The sequence below is a fragment of the Sciurus carolinensis genome, chromosome 16 (assembly GCF_902686445.1).
Source record: "Sciurus carolinensis chromosome 16, mSciCar1.2, whole genome shotgun sequence".
NCBI classification, from domain to species: domain Eukaryota; kingdom Metazoa; phylum Chordata; class Mammalia; order Rodentia; family Sciuridae; genus Sciurus; species Sciurus carolinensis.
The window spans coordinates 58,709,439-58,731,902 of NC_062228.1; the positions used below are offsets into that span (position 1 = coordinate 58,709,439).

At 48.8% G+C, this 22,464-nt stretch overlaps 1 protein-coding gene across 2 annotated transcripts in view; it reads right to left on the reverse strand.

Moving 5' to 3' along the window:
* Positions 1-22,464, reverse strand: part of Vrk3 (VRK serine/threonine kinase 3) — a 34,425-nt gene that overhangs the window by 882 nt on the left and 11,079 nt on the right. For both annotated transcript variants that reach the window (XM_047528002.1, XM_047528001.1), the window contains exons 6-15: positions 21,921-22,115; positions 19,759-19,823; positions 17,543-17,609; positions 16,132-16,216; positions 15,777-15,882; positions 15,018-15,110; positions 12,366-12,498; positions 11,037-11,157; positions 5,586-5,644; positions 2,377-2,536 (exon numbers count right to left, since the gene is read on the reverse strand). In XM_047528002.1, the coding sequence (XP_047383958.1) occupies positions 2,388-2,536; positions 5,586-5,644; positions 11,037-11,157; positions 12,366-12,498; positions 15,018-15,110; positions 15,777-15,882; positions 16,132-16,216; positions 17,543-17,609; positions 19,759-19,823; positions 21,921-22,115 (1,073 nt within the window). In that variant the 3' untranslated portion in view covers positions 2,377-2,387. The remainder of the gene's footprint in view (positions 1-2,376; positions 2,537-5,585; positions 5,645-11,036; positions 11,158-12,365; positions 12,499-15,017; positions 15,111-15,776; positions 15,883-16,131; positions 16,217-17,542; positions 17,610-19,758; positions 19,824-21,920; positions 22,116-22,464) is intronic.

Consider the following 22,464-nt stretch of genomic DNA (forward strand, 5'->3'; position numbering starts at 1 on the left):
GCCAAGCAGATCTAAAATAGCCGTGATCTTGAAGGAGCTGTTAGGTTTCAAGGTTTAGCATCTCCATTTGTAGTGAAGTCAGCAATTTTTTGTGGGCTTGGCATCCATGTTGAATATGTTGGACTTTCCCGTGCCATAAGTAGGCTCGGCCCCCTGACCCAGATTCCAGGTCTCCATCCAGATATCTACCTCGTGCAACTTCCTCAACTGATAAATACAATTGGAGCTTCTGTCCCGAGTCAGGCCAGGAAAACAGAGATGACAGACACAGATGTGACCCCATCATCACAGGGCTCACTGCTAGCAGGTGACTAAGACAAGTGACCATACAGCAACTGCTGGAGGGAGAAGGTGAGGGAGCCAGGGGTGTCGAGTGGACCATTCTGCTTGGACACTGTGCGGGAGGAGCTGTCTGCTGGGCTGCAGGCTGGGAAGGAGCACGTGTAGTGAAGGTCCTGGTTTTGCTTCTGCAGAGTATCTGGACTGACAGCCTGCTACCTAGTGCTGAATGTAAGTGCCCAAACCAGCACTTTCAAGGGCCCTGTGTGCAGGCACCGTGTGCTCTGCTCATGTGCCATCTCACATTTGCAGCCTTGGATGTCAGAAAAGGTGGCAGGAAAGACAAAGCACTCGCAATCCAAGTGTCACCAGAAAATGATTGTGAAAGGAGACAGTGCCACCCAGGGAGGTTTTGTTCACAATGGGCCTGGACCAGGCTTTCTCACCACAACAGCGACATCTGGGCAGATCCTGGGGCGGCAGAGGTGGGGCTCTGCTGTGCACTGAGGATGCTGGGTGGCATCCTGGCCTCTACACTAGATGCCAGTTGGACTGTTCCTTGTTGTGACAGCCAAAAATGTCTCCAGACACTGCCACCTCCCCAGCCCCCCCGGGAGGGCCTGAGTCAGACATGAACTGAGCTTTGATTCCAGAAAACTACAGGGACAGAAAGGATAGCTCCATGAGAGGGAGGGGGTTGGGGAGGCTCCTCCTCAGGACACATCTGTACTCTCTCACCATCAGTAGTGATGTTAACTGAGGTTTTGACCTTCTAACAACTCCCACGCAGTCTCACAGGGTACAATGGGTGTCTAGACAGCACAGCCCTGATGGACGGCAATCTCATTATTGCTATCAGAATGATAACCCATCCGCTGATTCACACACACCAGTAGCAGGGCTGGGCATACAGGTGTTCAAGGCAATAATGAAAAAGTCGCGACACTGAGCAAATGTCCGACCACTGGTTGAAAAGCCCAGCCTTCATCTACACAACAGGATACAGTTGTCCCTCAGCATCCTCCAGGATTGGTTCTAGGACCCCAAGGATATCAAAATCCTAGGATGCTCAAGTCCCTTATGGGAAATGGAACAGTATTTGCAGATAACCTATGTACATCCTCCCGTCCACTCTAAGTCACTTCTGGATTCCTAATAATTTCTCATGCAATGTAAATGCTAGGTAAATAGTTGTTGTACTGTACTGTTTAGGGAATAATGACAGAAGTCTGTTGATGCCCAGCAGAGACAAACTTTTCAAGTATGTTTGATCCACAGTTGGTTAAGTCTGTGGGTAGAGAACCCTCTGCTACCAACAGCTGGCAGCAGTGACACTATGAAGACCGTGGGCACACTGTGCTGATGAGGGGAGAGTGAGAGAAACACGGGAACGTGAAGGGAATGTGAAGGGAGCGCGGCAGCGAGGCGGGGCACAGGGCTTGAGGCCGGCCAGCTCACAGGAAAGCAGAGTACAGGTGGGTGGGCAGAGGACACAGGAAGAGGGGTGCATGGATTCCAGAAGGGACAGAAAAGGTTGGAGAGAGACGGGAACACCCTGATGCTATTTTGGAGGTCCCTGAATCCAGTCATTCCTAAAGACCCCCCCACCCCCACCTTGCCCGAATCTTCTACTTACCATTACCCAACAATCCACCTTTTTCTTTTGGTACCAGGGATGGAACCCTGGGACACTCAACCACTAAGCCACATCCCCAGCCCTTTTTTGTATTTTCTTTAGAGACAGGGTCGCACTGAGTTGCTTAGGGTCTCTCCAACTTGCTGAGGCTGGCTTTGAACATGTGATCCTCCTGCCTCAGCCTCCCGAGCTGCTGGGATTACAGGCTGCACCACCATACCTGGCTCAATCCACCTTTTTCTTAGAACCAAGCTCAGTCAGGTTTTAGCTACTTGCCCTTCCTCCTTCTTGGGAACTGGAAGTATGAGAGCCCATGGAGAAATCCAGCATCTGCTGGGGAGCTGGCCCTGGCAGAGACCTGGGCTATTATCTGGAATTGTCCTTTGCAGCCCTGGGCAGGGCTGGATGGGAGCAAGGAGAAGGGAAGGGATGAGAAAGTGAAGATGCCAAGCTCTCCCCACCTGGATTTCACCTAGGGCACCAGCTGGAGGTCCAAGGGGTCGTAGGGTGACACCCGGAGATCCTGCAGTGGGGCTTCGAGATTGCTCCTCAGCATAGCGTAGGGCGGCTTCTCCTCGTACTTGAGGGCCATCACCACCTTCAGGTACTCCTGCAGGGTCTCTGTGGTCAAAACACCCCCCAGCACAGGAGAGGCCTGAGAGGGGCCCCAACCCAGGGCCCCTGGGCTGTGCTCAGAGGCAGCAGGGCAGGGGCACCATAGGGCCCATGGGCTGTCACCAATATGCCCATCTGCTCAGTGCTTCCTTTGTGCTGTCCCATGTGGAGGTGCCAAGAGCACTTGTGTTTTTTCAGTGCTGGGACAATGTCCAATGTAGGCACCAGTAGAAGGTACCATGGCCACTTGAGTACCCATCAACCAGCCCCATGTCACCAAAACCCCCACCCCTTCTCCATTCTGTGTTGTTCTAAAGAAAATCCTTGCTAACAATGTCATTTTACCTGAATATAAATATTTAGTATGTATTTCTAAACTGGGTGGCAACTCTTCTGCAAAACGCCAGGCAGGGAATGTCTCTGGTCCTGTGACTCTGCTGTGGCACAGAGCAGCCACAGGCCCGAGGGAAACACAAGCAGGTCAGCTTGTTCATGGTTGCCACAGCTGGAACTGTGGGGCCATGAAATGTTCTTCTTTCGGGGTTTTTCAACCATTTACAAATGCAAAGCAATTCTTAATTCACTGGCAGCACAAAAATAGGTACCACCATGAGCAACATGCTTTACTAACACTTACTCTAAAAGAGAAAGGTTCTCTTTATTTCAACAGAAAGCAGCGCAAAACCAGGATTGTACTTTTAAGAAGTGCCAATTAGCATGCCAGTAATAGCGGTGACAACAGTCCCTACTGGGCAGTGTCTCCCTCTGGCCAGGGTCTATGCTGTACTAATTGTACTAATGAGTGGCTGAGGCGACGGTTGGAGTCCAGCACTGCAGAGGGTTCTGCATCGACCGTGCTGGGCCACCTACAGGTGGGAGCTACTGTTGGCCCTATTTTACACCCAGGGAAGCTGAGGCTCAGAGAGGGCACAGTTTTCCACTGGAGGGTCTCAGGCTGGTGTGCCCAACTCCCGGAGGATGATCCTGACCTGGATGACCCCACCCAGATGACCCTGTCCCGACACTATCTTGATCAGAAAAAATCTCCCAATGGCAATTAACTAACCATGGGCTCACCTTTTATGGAGGGAGAACCAGAGGGAAGCACAGTTTGAGAAGCCTGGTCATTACATAGACTGGGGGATTTCAAAAGATTGAAAACTGAGCCCTTACAGCACCAGAGGAGACAAATTCTCCATCTGTTTCTGCCTCCACCTTGGCAACACAGAAGCTCGTCAGGAAGGGCATTGCAAATGACAACCACAAACACCACCAAAACCAAGCACGGACAGCTTAGATGTGCAATAACAGCGCTGGCTTTACAAATCATGGTGTAGCCGAATCGACACAGCGAAGCCATGGAGAGAAGCAGCAGGGCGACCAAGGAGTAAGGACATGGGAGAAGAGGCCAGAGGGAAATGCACAATGCAGAAGATGTACGTCAGGTGAGCCCAGTTTTATTCACAAAACCCAAAATTGCTTAATAAAAACAAGTTTTGCAAAATAATCTCTGTGTGTATCTATGTTTGGGAAGCAGGTAGGAAAAGAACTGGCTGCTGCTGTTTGTGCAGATGGTTTGCAGAGCCTTGGCCAGAGCTGTGCCACCTGCTGAGGAAGGGCCCCCTGCCAGGCCACCTGGCTGCCCCTCTTCTCACCTGGTGGAGACCATTTCCCCATCTCTTGAGTTTGCACTGGCCTGTCCCTTATTTTAGTTCAGAGAAGGTGATAGAGGTGGTGTTCTGGGCCACCCACGCTCTGTGGTGCTGGCTCTCGCCCTCTTTGGAAGCAGCACCGAGACCACCATCCCTCCTAGAAGATGCGTGATCCCATGCGGCAGAGGCGAGCCAGCTCCACGGAGGCCCTCCAGCCCTGCCACGGACCCCCTTGAACCAGCCAGCTCATAGAGCCATCACAAGCTGCACTACAAGAATGTCTCCTGGTAAGACCAGCAGAACCTTCCAGATGAACCCAGCCCAAACTGCTGTCCTGAAGCATCCTAACACATGAAATAGGGCTTGTTGGGGTGCCATGGAGCAATAGGTGTCTGGCACACACACTCACCATATTACTGACATTGATGGAGATTGGGGGTTCTGTTTTTGGCTTGCAGTGCTAGGGATGGAACCTGGGCCCCCCACATGCTAGGCAAGGGCTCTACCACTGAGCTAGCCCCAGCCACGGGGCTTCTATTTTTTTGTTTTTGATTTCGGTCCTGGGGATTGAACCCAAGGGTGCTTTACCACTGAGCTACATACCCAGCCCTTTTTTATTTTGTATTTTGAGATACGGTCTCACTAAGTTGCTTAGGGCCTTGCTAAATTGCTGAACTGAACTTGCAATCCTCCTGCTTTAGCCTCTCAAGTTGCTGGGATTATAGGTGTGTACCACTGCACCCAACCAGAACTTGCTTTTAAATACAGGACTAGGGAAGGACATAGAAAGGGGCAGAAACTTTCAAATGTTTTTGTTCTTTTGGTACTGGAGAGTGAACCCAGGGGTGCTTAGCCACTGGGCCATATCCCCAGATCTTTTTATTTTTTATTTTGAGACAGGGTCTTGCTAAGTTGCTTAGGGCCATGCCAAGTTGCTGAGGCTGGCTTTGAACTTGTGATCCTCCTGTCTTAGCCTCCTGATCCACTGAGATTACAGGCATGCACCACCATGCCTAACATATAAACACATTTAAAAAAAATACTGATTTATGTGTATTTTATTACAATAAAAAATATTGACAACATTCTACAAGTACTAACATAGGAAATCTCAAAGATATACTCATCTCAAATGGGGAAAAAAAAATCCTGATTGGAGACCAACATGTATAATATCATTCTGTTAAAAATTAGTTCTATGCATTTTCTTTTTTGGTTATTGTTCATGAGTTGTTTTGAAGAATTTTGTTCTTCTACAAGGGACACATACTACATGTGCAATTTGGAAAACTCAAAGAAAACCAAGGAATTAAAGGGATATAAAAAGAGACCCAATTCAAGATGGATCCAAGCTGCCTGGCCCTGTCTGGGGCTTGCCCGTTCCCTCCCACTTCAGGACATACCTGAGGGCTTGATCCAGGAGCGACGCAGTCCCACAAGGAGCTCTGGGTTGTCAAGATACCTGCAGGGATGGAAGCGCACGTGAAAAGTCTTTTAGGGAAAGGAGAGCAACTTCGCAAAGTGAAGTGTAATACATACAGTCAATTCTTGTTACTTATGGTGGTTGTGTTCTTGAGAGTCACTATGAAAGCTGAATGAGTGAATATGGAGCCCTGGGTCCCAGGGGAAAAAACACTGCATTCCTGTGAGCCTCTGGTCACATTTCCATCAACCAAGGAACACGTAACCTTGATGCTTGTTGTTTGTTTTCTGGTGCTGGAACCCAGGGCCTTGTGCATGCTGAGCACACATTCTGCCACTGAGCTACATCCCTCACCCCAAACCTTGCTTTACATGTGCTGATGCTGGAAGACACCTTGCTTAATAAAAGGTTGAGTGATTAACATTGAACTCATGGCCACTGGTACTCTAACTCAGGTCTGGAGGAAGTTTCTCTAACACATATATGACAGTCTGTTTGTTCTTGGGGACATGAGCCAGCAGTTCAGTACTAGGCTGGGTGGCTGTTTTAGACAGAAATCACTAACAGCATAAAAATGTGAAAAACGTATCATGAAAGAGACAGTAAAAAGGACACTTTATGTAGTATAAGAGCTGAAACCAGGAGGTAGAATGTTGCCTGGTACCACCGTCAGCTGGGCATGTGTGTGTTGAGTGACAAGTTTTTCTCTACTCTGCATGTGCCCACAAATGACCAGTGTAAGAATTGATTTTGTGGCTACAATTACATTTAATGAGTGGGGAAATCACAATATAGAATCTTTGGATAAATGAGGATTGACTGCACATGCACACACACGCAGAGCACAGATACACATGTCCATACACATACGAACACACACATGACGTTTTGGATCACTAGGAATAATGGAAATTCATCCAGTGCCTTTGCTCCTTCCTCAGAGCCCCTGCCCCAGTGTTTCCTCTCTGGTCTACACTGCCAGGCTGCCTCCCTAGCACCCACCCAGTCACTGGGCACTGTCCATGTCTTTGCTGACCCGTGTCCACAAGTCCCCAAGCCCCACCTTCCTGCTTCCCAGTTTTCTCTGCCCCATTGCCACCTGTCCTGTGGCACAGGGCCCAGTTCAGGCCTCCTCCCTGGGCTCCAGGTAACCCCCACAGGAGCCCAGAGTCCTTCTATGACCAGTGCTAACCCTGCCCTTCCCTGCTCACAGCTCTCCTGTGGCTCCCCAGTGCACTGAATTACCCCCAATCCTTACCAGGGCAGGCAGCTGGCTCCTGGCCTCTGCTGCCAGGGATGGCCTTTCTCAACCCTGGCTCCAAGCCCCAGGCAGATGGCTGTTCTCCCTTCAGGATGCAGCTCAAGAGCTTGGTCTCCTAAGAAGCCTTCCCTGATCTTCCCAGGCAGAGGAAGGTGATCCCTTCCAGATGCCTGCGTACCATGCTTAGGTCACTGCCACTCTATGCAGCCTTCCACACGCCATTTGGAAAGGGTGGGTCCCCGTCCCAGCAGCCTCAGGACACGTGGTGAATAATGAAGTGAGCAAGTTATGGCACAAAACAGCTGTGCCGTCAGCTGCAGGAGCAAGCCACTGTGCTTCTGCAGAGCTTCCTGACCCTGGGCAACCACAGGAATGGGGACCAATCTGATGTCAGCAAGGGGCTCGCACAGCCTGTGGGAATCCAAATCTATATCCTCTTTTATTAATTCATTCCCTCATGTATTTTATAAATGAATAAATCTGTTGGACGAATGGAAAAAGGCCACACACCCCTGTAAAACGTTCTAGAGGTCAGGGTGCCAGAAATCATACTTGTTGCAACCCAGCCCCCAGTGGTCCTTGAGGCTACCACACTAAGTCACCAAGAGGATGAGCTGGGAGTGGCGGGCATTTGGACAGCATCAACATCAGCCCGGCTCCCACATGCCCTCTGGTTGGGGGTCACAGCTGGGTTCTGGGATTAGTTTCCCATGTTGATATCATTGACATTAAAGTGACCACAATGACCTATTTTATGTACTCTACACCTGTTGGTGAGGGCAAACCTCTTATGTGAAGCATATCACATCCACCTCAAGTATCTGGTAGGGCTGGAGATGTAAGTGGTACAGTGCTTGCCTAGTACACACGAGGCTCTGGGATCGAACACAGGAAAACAAAAAATAACGAAGTCTGCAGTAAGGGGGAAGGTGGAAGAGTTGCGAAATAGTGATAAGAGTGTCCTCAGAGGACGTGGAGGGAGGATTCAACCCAGGGGAGTCAGTGTGGTTTCACGGATGGGGGAGGCACCCTGAGCTGCTTCATATCTGGGTCCCTCCAGCAGAGACTGGCACGTGCATGTCCCCAGGAAACACGAGTGAATAAATGAGTCACCGAGTGACCAGAAGTTCAAATATGTGCTCTGTCTGCCTAGAAACTGTGCCTGGGGGCAGTGCCTGCTTTCTCTGCTTCCCACTGTGTGCTCCCTCCCAGTCCCTGTCCTACTGGGGCCACCAGGTCAGTCTGACCTGTGTCCACTCTGAAGTGGGGCTGGCTCACACAGTCACTCATTAGTCATTCACTCCATTACCACTTCTTGCACACCACAATGCATGCTCCATTGCTGTGAGGAAGGTGTGCACCTGCTGAAGGGGGTTGGGGTCCTCCCCTACCCTCGAGGGGAAGCAGGTGTCCACTGTGCTTGTGTGGCAGGGCTCTGAGGCACCCTTGTGAGCGCAGTGCAGCCTGGTCCTAACCCATGCAACAGAAGCCCACACAGGAGCACTCACAGGCTTCAGGCACGTGTGTCCACTCTGTGCTTTGAATCCCAAATCCCGAGACTCAAGGCTTCCCTGGCCCCATTTCAAAGGAACCTTTGTCTCACTGCCCTGGGTAGAAAACCAGCACCATATGCTGGGACTAGAAACCAGCCATAAAAGTAAGTTGCAAAACAGGGCAAGGGACTCTCATTCCAGTGGCTTCAACACAGAGATGCCTTGTAACTTGGAGCTGAAGGCCTGTCTGTCTCCCATTTCTATAGAGATGTTTGGGGCAAGTGGGTGCCAAAGTGAGATGCCCTCCTTGCCACCATTTAAAGTCTTGCTGACCCTCAAGAGAGATTCACCTTTTGCCATTGCTGTTGAGACCCACCCTGGATGTTAAGCCACACCCCAACTGTCCAGGTGAACACTCAGGGGTCTGACATGAGCTTCGTTCTTCAGCTCTTTACTGTCTGACCCCCAAGTAAGATGTGAGCTCTCTGAGGGCAGGGACTTGTCTTTCCTCAGTAACCCCAAGGCCTGGAACAGAGGCGGGCACAGCAGAGGTGTCTGGTATCTGCTAAGTAAGGGAAGGTTGTGCCCAGACACCCCCATCACTTGGGATAAGCCTCCCACATTTGGCACTGAGGTGAGAGGAACTATTTCTGGGGCTGAATGGCTTGTATTTGAGTCCAAGTGCCTTTACCTAGTCGCCATGTGACCTGGTTGATGACCTGGAGTACTAAGAACACTCACCTCAGCATTGTCCTGACAGAAGAGCTGAGTGTGGAGCCCAGCACAGACAGGTAAATGACAAATGTCAATCATGCCTAGGTCACAGCTGTGAGCAAGTCAATGTGACAGGGACAAGTACTGAGCATGTGCAAGAAGGAAACATGATCCAGTGGGAAGGGGGAACAAAGCCTGGGGGAGGATGAAATTAAGGGCTTTGTACCATTTGTGCCAATCAAACACACATCCAGCAACTTCACACAGTGTCAGGGACAGACACATTTAGGCAAACAAATTTAGAATTCAGAAGTAGTGAAGCAGCAACATAGCTGAAGTTTAAAAATAACAGAGTGACAGAAAGCAGAAAACAGAGTGGAACTGAGAGTGTACAGTAGCTCCCCTTATCAGTGTTTTTGCCTTCTGTGGTTTAATTTGTGGTCAATAAGAAGAAAGATGATTAAGAACAATAAGATATTCAGTAGGAGCAGGCCACGTCCACGTAAGTTTTATTACAGTATTGTCACAACTTGTTACAAGTTAGTGTCACCAATCCCATACAGGAGCCTAATTCATAAATTAGACTATCATAGACAATGTACACACATGGTACAGGATGTACAGCATTTGGTACCACCTGCTCCTGCAGGCACTTACTGGAAAGTGGATAAGGGAGGTTACCACAGTATCATTTACACACACAAAACACATAGGACAACCGTGTATCATTCAAGGACACAGACACATCTATATAAAACTGATTTAGAAGTAGGAGTCAAAAATAGTGAACTCAGTGAGGTGCAATGATGTGGCTAAAGTTGGAAAATACTGCACTAAGTGGAGAGTCAAAAACATGCAATTCAGAGCACAGCATCACTCACGCAAATAACAGCAGGGCCACCATGCAACTGTAAGGAGCAAATACATCTAAGCAAACATATCAACAGTTGCACATTAAGGGTGTTTGAATGGCTATCCATAGTTGAGAGAAAGGAGACTGTAAACATAGAGGGGTAAAGTAAAATGAGAGCGAGGCTCAACACACACCAGGGATGCTGCACTTAGAACCAGAAAGTGTGCTCAGGGAGAGCTTGTCCCCTTCTTGCGGAGCACACCTTCCCAGACAGCCTCATCCTCTCCTGGGGCTTCAGTGGACATTTCCCCGAGACAGCCCCAGGTCTGTGCCTTCACTTAGATGTCACTCCTGCACTTCAGATGGGAACAGCAACTGCCTCCTGGGCACCGGTCACCCTTCCAGTCTATACCAGGCCCCGAATCCACCTTTGGACCTCAGGGCTTCCCTGTAGCCAGTTCCCCACTGTCCTTGGTACTGAACCACATACTGCAGCAGTCCCCAAAGTCCACCTTCTTGCTGCCCTTGGTGCTGACCCCCTATCCCCCAGTGCAGCTCTTCCCCTGCAATCTGGCTGCACACCACAGCACTTCCCCCAAGTCCGACACTTCTGCTGTCCTTGGTGCTGAATGTCTAGGTTTTGTAAGCAGACTGACACTGGTGGCATGGACCCTGGAAGGCTGGTGCTGGACGCTGAGCCAGGGCCTGGGCCCACTGACTCGGGCTGCCTGTGTATCTGTGAAATTGAAAGTCATGGGGTCCTGCACATGGTGAGCATGAGGTCCTATGCTAAGTGCTATGTGTGCCTGACTCCCCGAGTCCTTCCACAGTCCTGTGACATAGGTGCTGAATGCACAGCCTCTCCTGGAGGCACCAAGGCCTGTGGAAGGCCAGCTGCTCATCCAACACCCCACAGGGGTGGGACCAGAATTCGACCGCATGTTCTCTCACCTGCAGCAATGGACAGCACAGCACGTGCCTGAGAGAGTAGAGACCTTGGTTCTGTGAGACACTACTGCCCCTTCCTTCCTGCCCCATTGCAACCTAAGCTCCTCCTCCACTTGGAGGGGTACCAGGCCAGTGCTGGGTTCTGTTGAGCCCCAGACTCACTTCTGTTTCTGCTTCATGATAGCCTCAGTGTTGGGAAGACAGTTTGTCCATGGCAGGAGTCCGTAGAGCCACTTCAGCATACAGTAGCCCAGGGTCTGGAGGTCGCTACGGCGGGAGGGCCCTGGGGAGGGAGGGGAAAAGGCAGCAGCTGAGTCTGGATGTTCCACTCTCTGATGTGTCCGTACCCTTCCCTTCTGTCTCTTCTACTCCACCATGAACTCCTGCTCCCCATGCAGCCAGGCACCTTGTCTCACCCATCTGCCTGCTCTGCCCCCGAGCACTCTCTCATCCACCCACCGCTTCGTCCCTCACCAGCCCACACCTGCATCACTCATGCACTCACTCAGTGGGTCCCAGCACCCATGTGCCTGGCCCCATCTCACAACCTCAACACCCAGAGCTCAACAGTCTCGTGGGAAAGCAGTACAGTGTGGAGCTGCCACAAAGGAGACAGGATAGGGCAGAAAGGAGCCCAGGAGTGGGTACTGAACCCATCCTTAGTAGGAAAGAGTGAAGGAGACTGAGGTTTTATTTTCTGTACACCTTCCAAATCATATAATTTAGAGAATTTTTTGAGAAAGCACTGAGCAAATACCAAGTGCTGAATGTGCCAACTGTCTGCTGATGCTGGAGGCAGAGGGGCCTCTCCTACCCTAGGGAGCTCAGTCTGGTGGGGGGATGTGAGCAGGCACTTGGATGGTTTTGAGAAAGAAGGGCTCAGGAATCTGCGCTGGGCCATCTTCCCACTGGATAATCTCATACTTTCTCAGGGCTTCTGCTGATGACCCCTGAAATACTACAGAAGTCTGGGCCTCTGCCAAGACATCACTCCCATGCATGGAAAGCCAACTGCCTACTCAACTGCCCTTCTGGGATGACTCTAAAGCAACTCTCATCTTCAAAGTCTACATTAGACACAAAACCCCTCTGAACTCAGGGATTCCCTGGCACTTGGGATTAAACCCAGAGGCACTTTACCTCCAAGCTATGTCCCCCTTAGTGAGACAGGGTCTCCCTAAGTTGCTTAGGGCCTGCTAAGTTGCTGAGGCTGGCTTTGAACTTGTGATCCTCCTGCTTCAGCTTCCTGGAGTCACTGGGACTACAGGAGTGTGCCACTGTGCCCTCTTACCTGCTGTTCTTGGTGCTGAATTCTACAACTCTCCACTGCCCAGTGCCAGGTCTGCACAGGAGCCCACAGTTCCAAGTCCCCATCAAGGTGCCCTTAGACCTCTTCTGTCTGGTCATGTGCTACTGTGGTTGTGAACCCCTAGAGCTGCCCTTTTGTGAGAGCATGTTTCATGGTCCTGAGTCCTTTCTCTGCCCTCTTACCGCATCCCTTATGTAGATCCATGCTGATGAACTCGAGGTCCCCATCATGTGGGCTCCTGCTGCCTTCTGAGTACGCCACGTGTCTGCCACTTGGGCAGTAGCGGAACGTGAAGCCATAGCCCACCAGAGTCACCTGTAGACATGGGGAGAAGTCATACAAAGTGAAGATTAAGAGCACAAACTCTGGAGTCAGAGATTCTACTTGTGGGTGTAATGTGAAATAGCCTATTCATTATAGATGATAGGTTAACCTCTAAACTTCTAAAACTAGACCATAGTAAAAATGCCAAACAGTTTAGAAAGGTATGGAATGAAAAGAACACAAACCAATATCCATTTCCCCAGGCCCAAAAACCCACTGCCCAGAATGAACCACTAGTAAGAGTTTCTTAGGCATTGTGCCAAATGGTTTCTTTAAATAACCAGGTAAAGAAAAATGGGCAGGGAGGGCTCTTGCCTCTACAAGGGTACCACCCTGTACCTCCTGTTGGGTGTCCAGGTTTCAGCACTTTAGCAGTGGTCAGGTCCCTGACTTAGAGCCTAATGGTCTGGGTTCTGTCAGTTCAGCCCTTTGGTACAATTAGAAGTTATGAAACTTCTCTATGTTTTGATCCCTGCACTTGCAAAACAATGACAAAAGAGTCCCTTCCTCAAAGGGCTGCTGTGAATTCAGCTTAACTGAATTTAAAATGAAAGTAAAGTGCTTATCTGTGAAATACACAAAGTTAACCACATCTTATTTTAATGGCTGCTTCTTATTGTACCAAATGGATAGTGGATAACTGCTGGTTTGGTCTGTGTGGGACCTATTCCCCCCACTTCTTCTGGTCACAGTTTGTGATGATCCGTTTTCTTCTGTGGTAATCCGCTTGGCCCATGGGGGTACCTGAACACTTGGCCAAACATTATTCTGGTGTGTCTCTGTGGGTGTTTCTGCATGAAAGTAACATTTGAACTGGCAGAGGGAGCACAGCAGATCGCCCTTCTAATGCAGGTGGGCCTCATCTCATCCACTGAAGATGGGGTCAGAACAGAAGAGCTGAGTAAGAGGAGATCCCCTCCTGACTGAGTGAGCAGGCACCAGGCATTTCCTGCCTTTGGACCTGGACTGAATGAAACAGGTTCTTTGGGTCTTGAGTCTACTGGCCTTTGGACTGAAAGTTCCATCATCAGCTCTCCTGGCTTGTCCACCAAAGACCTTGGGATTGCTCCGCCTCCACAATCATACGAGCCAGTTCCCTATAATAAACCTGTTTTTTTTTTTTTTTTTTTTTTTTTTTTGGGTGCTGGGGATCGAACTCAGGGCCTTGTGCTTACAAGGCAAGCACTCTACCAACTGAGCTATCTCCCCAGCCCCAATAAACCTGTTTATAATGCCTGCCCCTTGTTGGATCTGTGTCCCTGAAGAGTCCTACTAAGTAATACACAGTTCTGGATTTTCCTCTGGGACTGCCCTTCCCCAACTCTCATTCTATACAGTTCAGGGATCTGGATTCACATAAACCGTTTATGCTGGGGTTGCTAAGTGCCAGCTATTTAAGCGTAATTTGCTGGTATCAATTTTGTTACTATGAGGGATGAGTCTGCCTGATAGTGAGCAATGAGGCAGCAAGAAGGGCCCAAAGATGGAAGAGCCAGCTTCCCAATGAAGGGCTTGAGTGCCTAGATCCAGTCACACCTGAAGAAAGTAAAGCCTGATTTTTCCATCCCATGGATCAATAAATTGCACATACACATTCTTATTAGTACTTTTTAAGTCATGTTAAATTTGTTTACTGAAAAAGTAAACAATTTACTTTAAAATACTATTTAATTGGCAATCCACTGGGAGTATATGTTTATATGTACACATATATACATGAATACATACATACATGTACATACTTAAGGCATTTCCCATTTATTATTATAACCATCTTGTGCATGTTTCTTTGTGCATATATTTTTGAAAAGCCCTATGGATAAATGGCTAGGATACATTCCTGCAAGAGAAACTGATGAATCAAAACACAGAGGCATTGAAAATTGTGATTGCTATCTCCAAATTACTTTCAAAAAGGCTGCCCAATTCACATTTCTAACAATGTATCAAAAATCCTCATTACATCCTTAACAGCATTATATTATCTTTGTTTTTTTTTTTTGGTACTAGGAATTGAACCCAGGAGTGCCTAACCACTAAGCCACATCCCCAGCCTCCCTTTTTCTAATATTTTATTTAGAGACAGGGTCTCGCTAAGTTGCTTAGGGTCTAAGTTGCTGAGGCTGGCTTTGGACTCGTGATCCTCCTGCCTCAACCTCTGAAACTGCTGGGATTAGGTGTGCACCACTGCGCCTGGCTATAATATTGTTTTTAATTTTGTCCACTCAAAGGGTGAAAAATAGTATCTTGTTTTAGTTTGCATATCTATGATGATTAGAGAGGTTGACTGTCTTTTTGTACATTTAACTAATGTGTGGATTTCTTCTTCTAAGAACTGTTTTTCTAGTAAGCACCTTATCTCTTATTATTCCAAGGAGTTTTTTTTTATAAATGATGGACAGCAAACCTTTGTTTGCATTTAGCAGTGTGAAACAAATGGAGAGTTGGGGACTTACGGGAACTTGATTGAGCACAGAGAACTTCGAGAGTGGAGGGGATGAGGATCTTACCTGGCTCAGATCTTCTGGATTCACAAAGATATTCTCGGCAGTCAGATTTCCATGAACATACTCATTTTCATGGAGAAACTCCAGTGCATCCAGCTGGGAGAAGAAGAGAGCAAATGTTTCTATGTGTGTCATGACTCCTGCAAAGCAGCTCTGATTCAGAGCCAGGTGAAGGAATCCTTGGCCTGGGGGTGGGCCCACACTAGTTGTGGGGGGCATTAAGCTTGCCTAGTTTGCCACTGTGATAGCACACTCCAATACCTCTCTCATTTGGCTGTTTAGAAAAATTCAGAAGTAGAGCTAATGTTTGGCTTTCCATTTACTCCTTTTTCTTAGTTGAGTGCATGCTCAGGAGGGAAGGAGGAGGTGACTAATGACCCACCTGCAGAAATATCCAGCACTCATGTACATTGAGTTCTGCTCACTCCCACTGAGAATAGATTAAACTTAGTTAAGCAATTTATATCTTTATCTCTAGCTCCAACTTTTGCACTGGGCAGAATGACTCTTGGCTTTCAAGCCACCTCCACCCGTTAGCCTGATCCAGTCCTAAACTTCAGTCGTGGAGGGCTCTCCCTGCTTCGGCAGTGCTCATCGCACCAGTTCTAACTGCTTCCTTTGCACCTGCCCTGCTGGGGCAGTAAGTGTGCCAGCCTCCATGCTGGCAGACTGGAGCAGGGCTGGATGTGTCAAGGAGTCAAATCTGAGAAATGAGGATCTGCTGGGCCGTCCCCACACCCTGAGCAGCTTCCAGCTACATACCAGCCGGCAGGCCACCTGGAGCACACACTTCTCTGAAATCACATGCTTTGGGTTGTCATCCAGGGCTGACTGAAGGCTCCTCCCTAGTCTGGGGAATACCAAGAACCTGAAAGATAAGTGCATCCCAAGAGGTAGAGACATGAGAGTGGAGGACTGGCAGGTCACCCAGTGAAGACTGGCTGAGGCACCACCAGGGGCCAGAAGTAGGTCAGAATAAGGGTTCTGGTTGCTAGGAACTACCCTGACTTGGAAGCAGGGAAAGGAAGTAACTGGCTGACCAGTGACTCCAGCTATGGCAGGCACAGGCAGGCAGAAAAGGAAAGGGTCCCAAGAAAGTGGCAGTGAGGTGACTCACCTGTACTTGTCCTGGTGAACACCAAAACCAATGCAGGTGGGGATGGCGAGGAGGGGCATTGAGTGCAGCTTCTTCCACCTGTTCACTGCCAGAGGCAGGGCTCAGTGTTAGCTCACCTGCTCTCAGACCAGAAGTAGAGAGCCAGAGCCAGACCAGACCCTGAGCCTCCATGTCAGAGACATCTTTGGGGTGGGGGTGGGTGGGGATGGGGTGAGCATGGGTGACTGATGGACGTCTGTAATCTATGTCAGCAGGTGACAAGGGTGAACATGGGCCATTTCTGAGAAGGCATACATGCGTCTGGAGTGAGAGGAAGGGCAAAGAACAACAGAGCAACCTCTGCATTCCCACATCCTTTACTAAGACCAGTAAAGGTCTCCAGTGGCCATGCTCTAACTCATTAGCCAGGGTCTCCGTGGGGTGCCACAGAACCAGTGGTGTGCTGACAGAAGTTTAACACCTGGATGCCGAGGGAATGTCAGTCCACAATGGTAGTTTTGTTCTGTGGTGTAAATAGCTCCCACCATAGGTGAGTGCAGTGGCGCATGCCTGCAATCCCAGCAGCTCCAGAGGCTGAGGCAGGAGGATTGCAAGTTCAAAGCCAGCCTCAGCAACACAGCGAGGCCCTAAGCAACTTAGTGAGACTCTCTCTCAAAAAGAAAAACAAAACAAAACAAAAAAGGTGTGGGGCTATAGCTCAGTGGTAAAGCTCCCCTGGGTTAAATCCCTATTACAGAAACAAAAACAAAACAAAACAACAACAACAAAAAACATTCCCATCACAGCCAACTTCAAATCACCAAGAGAATGTGACTGTGACAGGGGCTGTGAGCGTAGCTCAGTGGTAGAATGCTTGCCCAGCATGTGTGAGGCACTGGGTTCAATCCTCAGCACTACAGAAAAATAAATAAATAAAAGGTATTGTGTCCATTTACAACTAAAAAAAATAATAATAATAAATAAATAAATAAATAAATAAATAAACAAACAAACAAAGGGGCTATGACTGAACGTGGGATGAGGTGAGGCACAGTATTTTGAGCAGTATTTTCATGACACAGGTGCAATAGATTTAAGTAACCCCAAGAGGACAGATGGTAGAACATACAGAATAATTAGGAAATGATAAGTCTGCAAGTGTGTATTATCTTTGTTTTCAATATAATTTATTTGATTTTAAGTTTACATGATTTAATTGTTAACAGTGGCTGTGTGTAACAGCCAGCCTGCAGCATCCTGAAAACTTACTAATTGATCTTGAGAGTTGGAATGAGGCAATCTCCATTTGTCCTCTGAGGCCTGAGGCCTGAGGAGGGACAGGAGTCTGGCTGCGGGCTTCACACCAGCAGATGGCTAGTTGTGACAGGCTGGCACCCCTTACTCTTTCCCTGACCCACTCCCCATGGAATACCTTGCAGAGGCTTGGCAGCCCGCTGGAAGAAGTTCTGCTCGTTAAACAGGCGCCCATCCTTCGCATCCTGGTGGGGACAGGAGGGCAGAGGATGTCACACTGAACTCTCTGAGACAAGGGCCCCAAATCATCACTGATACCTCAGGGTAATGCCAGCAACAACCAGGTTTATCAAGTCCCTACATCAGAACCCACTTCCCCAAGGTGTGGCATGTGAGCATGTATCAGAGACTGAACAATCTCCGAGTACTCACATCTCTTCATTCTTTTATGACAGGCTCCACAAGCTTTTCTTAGACATATGGCCTTCAGCCAAAAACTACATTCCCCAGCCTCCTTTGTAGGGAGGAATGACCATATGACCGAGTCTGACCAATAAGTTTAAAAGCAAAAGAAATGTGGATAATTTGTAGGTGAAATACTTAAAAGGCTAGGAAGGCTCTCCTGCCCCAGACTTTTAGGTAAAAAAGTAAACAAATATTATTTTGCTTAAGCCATTATTGATATATAAATATATATATTATATATATATACACATATAATATACATATATATATATATTTTTTTTTAAACTGGAGATTGAATCTAGGGGCATTTAACCTCTTGAGCCACATCCCCAGTCCTTTTTAATATTTTATTTAGAGATAGAGTCTCACCAAGTTGCTTAGCTACTATGCTGCTGAGGCTTTGAACTTGCGGATCCTCCTGCCTCAGTCTCTAGAGCTGCTGGGATTACAGGTGTGTGCCTCTGTGCCTGGCTGGGTTTTTTAAAATAGCAGTCTAACCAAATGTTTTAACTAAACACAACTAGTGCAGCTGAGTTCTTAAGAGCACAGGGTCAAATTCAAATCACAGCCATTCCCTCCTCCTGTTTCTCTGGCTCCTCTCACTTCTCTTTCTCCAAAGACTCTAATGTGTCCTGAGCATCATTATGGGCACTGGGGATATAGCAGTGAACCTAGCAACTTGCATGCTGGCTGTCTCTGGTTCAGCAACTGAGTCTCCATTTCCTCATCAGTTAAATGGGAACACAGTACCCACTCAACAAGGTTGTTGAAAGAATTCAAGGTAGGCTCTGAGTGTGACCAGGTCCTGTGCTTCCTCTCCTGAGCATGTCCCCTCCTTGATGGGACAGTGCCCTGAGACCAGGCACTCCTCCACAGCTGGGCCTGGGTCACACATAGTCCAGCACCACACACTTCTGGGCCTAAGGAAATGCTGATCGGATGGAACAGATGTACCAGGAGAGGCTTTGCTTCTGCCACCCTTGTGAAAGTGATGACAGGAACAGCTCACAAAGACAAACTGCTCACTGTGTGCCAGGTGCCATCTGAATTGTGCAGAAAACAGTTAAAGGGGGACTCTGTGGCAATCCCATAGACTTGGGACAAGCTGAGACAATTCAACTCGAATTGTTAGACAACTGTGAAATTCTGGGGTCAGGCACAAAACCAACTCTCATCAGCACACGCACCTTGTCATCAGTGAACCAGGCTCCAGAGCCATGCTCCAAACCACTAACACAGTCCGTGTCTAGGGCTGAGAGAGGGCACCCAACCCAGTTGTCCTTGGTTTTCTGGGACAAATTCAGGGAAGTAAATACAAGTCACCATGATGCCAGCTAGCCAGGGTTGAGGAGGAGGCTGAGCACCCTTTTAGTGAGCACTTGCGCTGTGAAGGCCACTCACCCATGAGCCTGCTCTTGTGTTCTCAAACCTTTACTCCTTCCTTTGGGCCACCCGTGAGCACACACTTCCTGTATGCTGAGCCTTGTGCTAAGCACACACTGTGGGTGATTTCACTGAAGCCTCAGAGCAGGGACACCATCTGATGGCTTCCGGACTCCAACACCCAGAACAATGCTACACGATAAATATGTGCCAGGAATGAGGCTGGCAGTAGAGGGCAGGTGGGCCACAAGATGTAGGTGTTATGGATACTGATGAGGAAAGCCAGAGCTGATAAGGGGATGTACCTGCCTGGCTCCAGGGTCAGGAAACGTCAGATATGGGGCATGCTGGAGCACAGGTCTCCTAAAAGCCTGAGATGAGGAATTGGGAACCTGCCTGTCCAGGGTCCCACTACTACTGCACCCTGGCTCCAGGCCAAACTGTCCCACACACAGAGTGACTCAGAGGTCTTAGAAATTGAGGGTGCATTTGCAAAGCCCCAGGCCCTCCCTTATGAGCTGCTGCTCCCACCCAGGGGCCACTCACCAGTTTGAGAGAGAATCTGTTTTTCCAGGGCTTTGACCCACAGGCAAGGGTAGAAGTGGGCTCAGCTGTGAAGAAACAGAAACAATGAGCAAGGTCATACCTGAGGAGAAAGTCAAGATCATGATCTGCAACCTTCCCAGTCATGGGAAGCACTTCTGGTTCTCCGGTTCCCATAGGCAAGGGCATCCTTGTGCTCCTCACCTGCTCCTTCCTATCTTCAAAGAGCTCCTTCCTGCTTCCTCTCTCTCTGTGAATGTACAGCTGTGCAGGAAAGGGTTAACACTGCAGGTCTGAGAACTGAATTTAGGGAGGATGCCTGGCTCTCCCTGACTGATGAGAGGGGCTCATTTGGCCCAAAAGGTTTGTGCTGTGCATCAGTGTGTTTACGCTGAGCACCTGCTGTTCTTCTGGCAGAGGTCATGTGACCAGCCCCTAATCACCCTGGGTCCTGAGTCTCTGACAGATTTCCCTGATGGACAAAAATTTCTAAGTTTTGTTCCAGTGTGTCTCCAGGCTGGGAGAATTCAGTGCATCTTCTGCAGTGGCCCCATCCCAGGCCACATCCTGGGTCAACCCATATCCATAACCGACCAAGGGACATAAAAAAATCACATAAAAAATCAGCCATTCTGCTAACATGGAACATGCTGGTGCACCAGTTTTGCTCTGGATCCTATTAATTCATTAATCCATGAATGGCGGGATCCACTCATGAGAGCAGAGTCCTCCTGTGACCTAATCACCTCTTAAGAGTATCACCTTATCCCACCTCTTAACTATCACTCAATGAGAATTGAATTTCTTTATTTTTTATTTAAAAACTTTTTTGTTTGTAGTTGTAGAAGGAGAGCATGCCTTTATTTGACTTGTTCATTTTTATTTGGTGCTGAGGATCCAACCCAGTGCCTCACATGTGCTAAGCAAGCGCTCTGCCACTGAGCAACAGCCCAGCCAGGGGATTAAATTTCAATATCAATTTTGGCAGGGACATTCAAACCATAGCAGAGTGACTGCTAAAAGGTACTGGATTTCCCTCCCTCCCTTCTTTTCTTTTTTGTGATACTGGGGATTGAACCCAGTGCCTCACACATGCTGGGCAAGTGCTCTATTGCTAGGCTACATCCTAGTCTTTTAAATTTTTTTTTTCTCATTTGAGACAGGGTCTTGATAAATTGTCCAGACTGAACTGGAACATTCAATCCTTCTGATTCAGCCTCCTGAGTAGCTGGGCTTATAGGTGGGCAACACCATGCCCAGCTGGTACTGGATTTCTTTTGGGGCAAGGGAAATGTTCTGGAATTAGAAGGTGGTAGTGGCTGCATGACACTATAAATGTACTAAAAGACACTAAATTTTGTACTTGATGTTACATGAATTTTATCTTAATTAAAAAAATAACAACAACAACAAAAAAGGGCATATAAAGTGCTGAAACAGGGCCTGGCATTGTATAAGCACTCGGTATCATTAACACCAACACTGCTGCCACACTTACTTTCTTCACTGTCATAGAATGACTCTAAGTTTGAGGTTTGACACAGACAGTTTTTAAGCCCTGCCCCTTCTGGCCCACATCTGGGTAAGCTGATAAGAAAGGGTTGGTGCTGTGTCTTTGGAGCTGGCAGAAGATTCAGACCATGCCAAGCACTGGTCTGTGTGGGAAGCCTCACCCCAGCCCTACCCCCAGCTGCCTCCAAGGCATTTGGGAGCTGTATGGGTGGCCTGACCTGCTCTTCCCCAAGACACCAACTAAGTAAGCAATAAACCTATCCTCTCGGTCTCAACAGGGCACCCAGACTGTCTCTGCAGGCTGAGCGTGACAATGACCTTATCATGTGGTCACTGGGCCTGCACTCCTAATGACAGTGGTCAAGAGTCGTGGGGTAGCACACTTTTCACAGAGGCGGATGCTCTCAAGGGGCCGCAGTCCTTGCCATTCTCTGCCCCCTTCCTCACAGACTAATGCATTCACTCACGCTATCTGCCTGGCCCCTGCAGGTGGGTAACTTTCAGTCCTGAGTCTGAGACAAAGTTGCCTGGATGCAGGTCTGAAGCCAGGGTCATGGTTCCTTTCCCATTCTCCAAAGGGACCCCCTCCCGGGTCTGCCCTGGTGTTGAAGTGGCCCATTGTGACCCAGGCCCTGGTTGATTGGGCAGAGTACCTTCATAGAGAATGCCCTGGTCATTTCTGGTCTGGAGGATCCCTAGCTTCCAGTGCTGCCCATTCTTGTCTGTCAGCTTCGTCCCCATAGGCAAAGCCTCAAGTGAGGTGGTCACCCGGCTTCGCTTCAGTGTCTGAGGGCTTCGCCTGGTGGACTGTGGGCTACTTTTGGAGGTTGGGGATCTTCTCCAGGCCCCTGCAAGAGGATGGTTTCAATAAAGTCAACACAGCATCCAGGAAAAAAAAGTCAATGGGGATGAAACAACACCCATGAAAGTGTTTGCCGACCTACTGGTTCACTGGGCAAATGCTTCCTGGGACTTCCATGGGTTGGGTCCTTTGTGATGACTCGGGGGGCTCAGACAGGAGTCAGACCTGGACCCTTCCCTCAGGAGCTCTCAGTGTGGTGGGGAACTCTAACCAAGAGACAGCCATTGAGTTGAGTCCGAGAAGGGGCAGTATCAAGGGATGTTAGGACCAGAGAACAAAGAGGCTGACTGCTGAAGGAGTCCAGGGAGGCTTCCTGGAGGAGAGGAGGTTCAAGT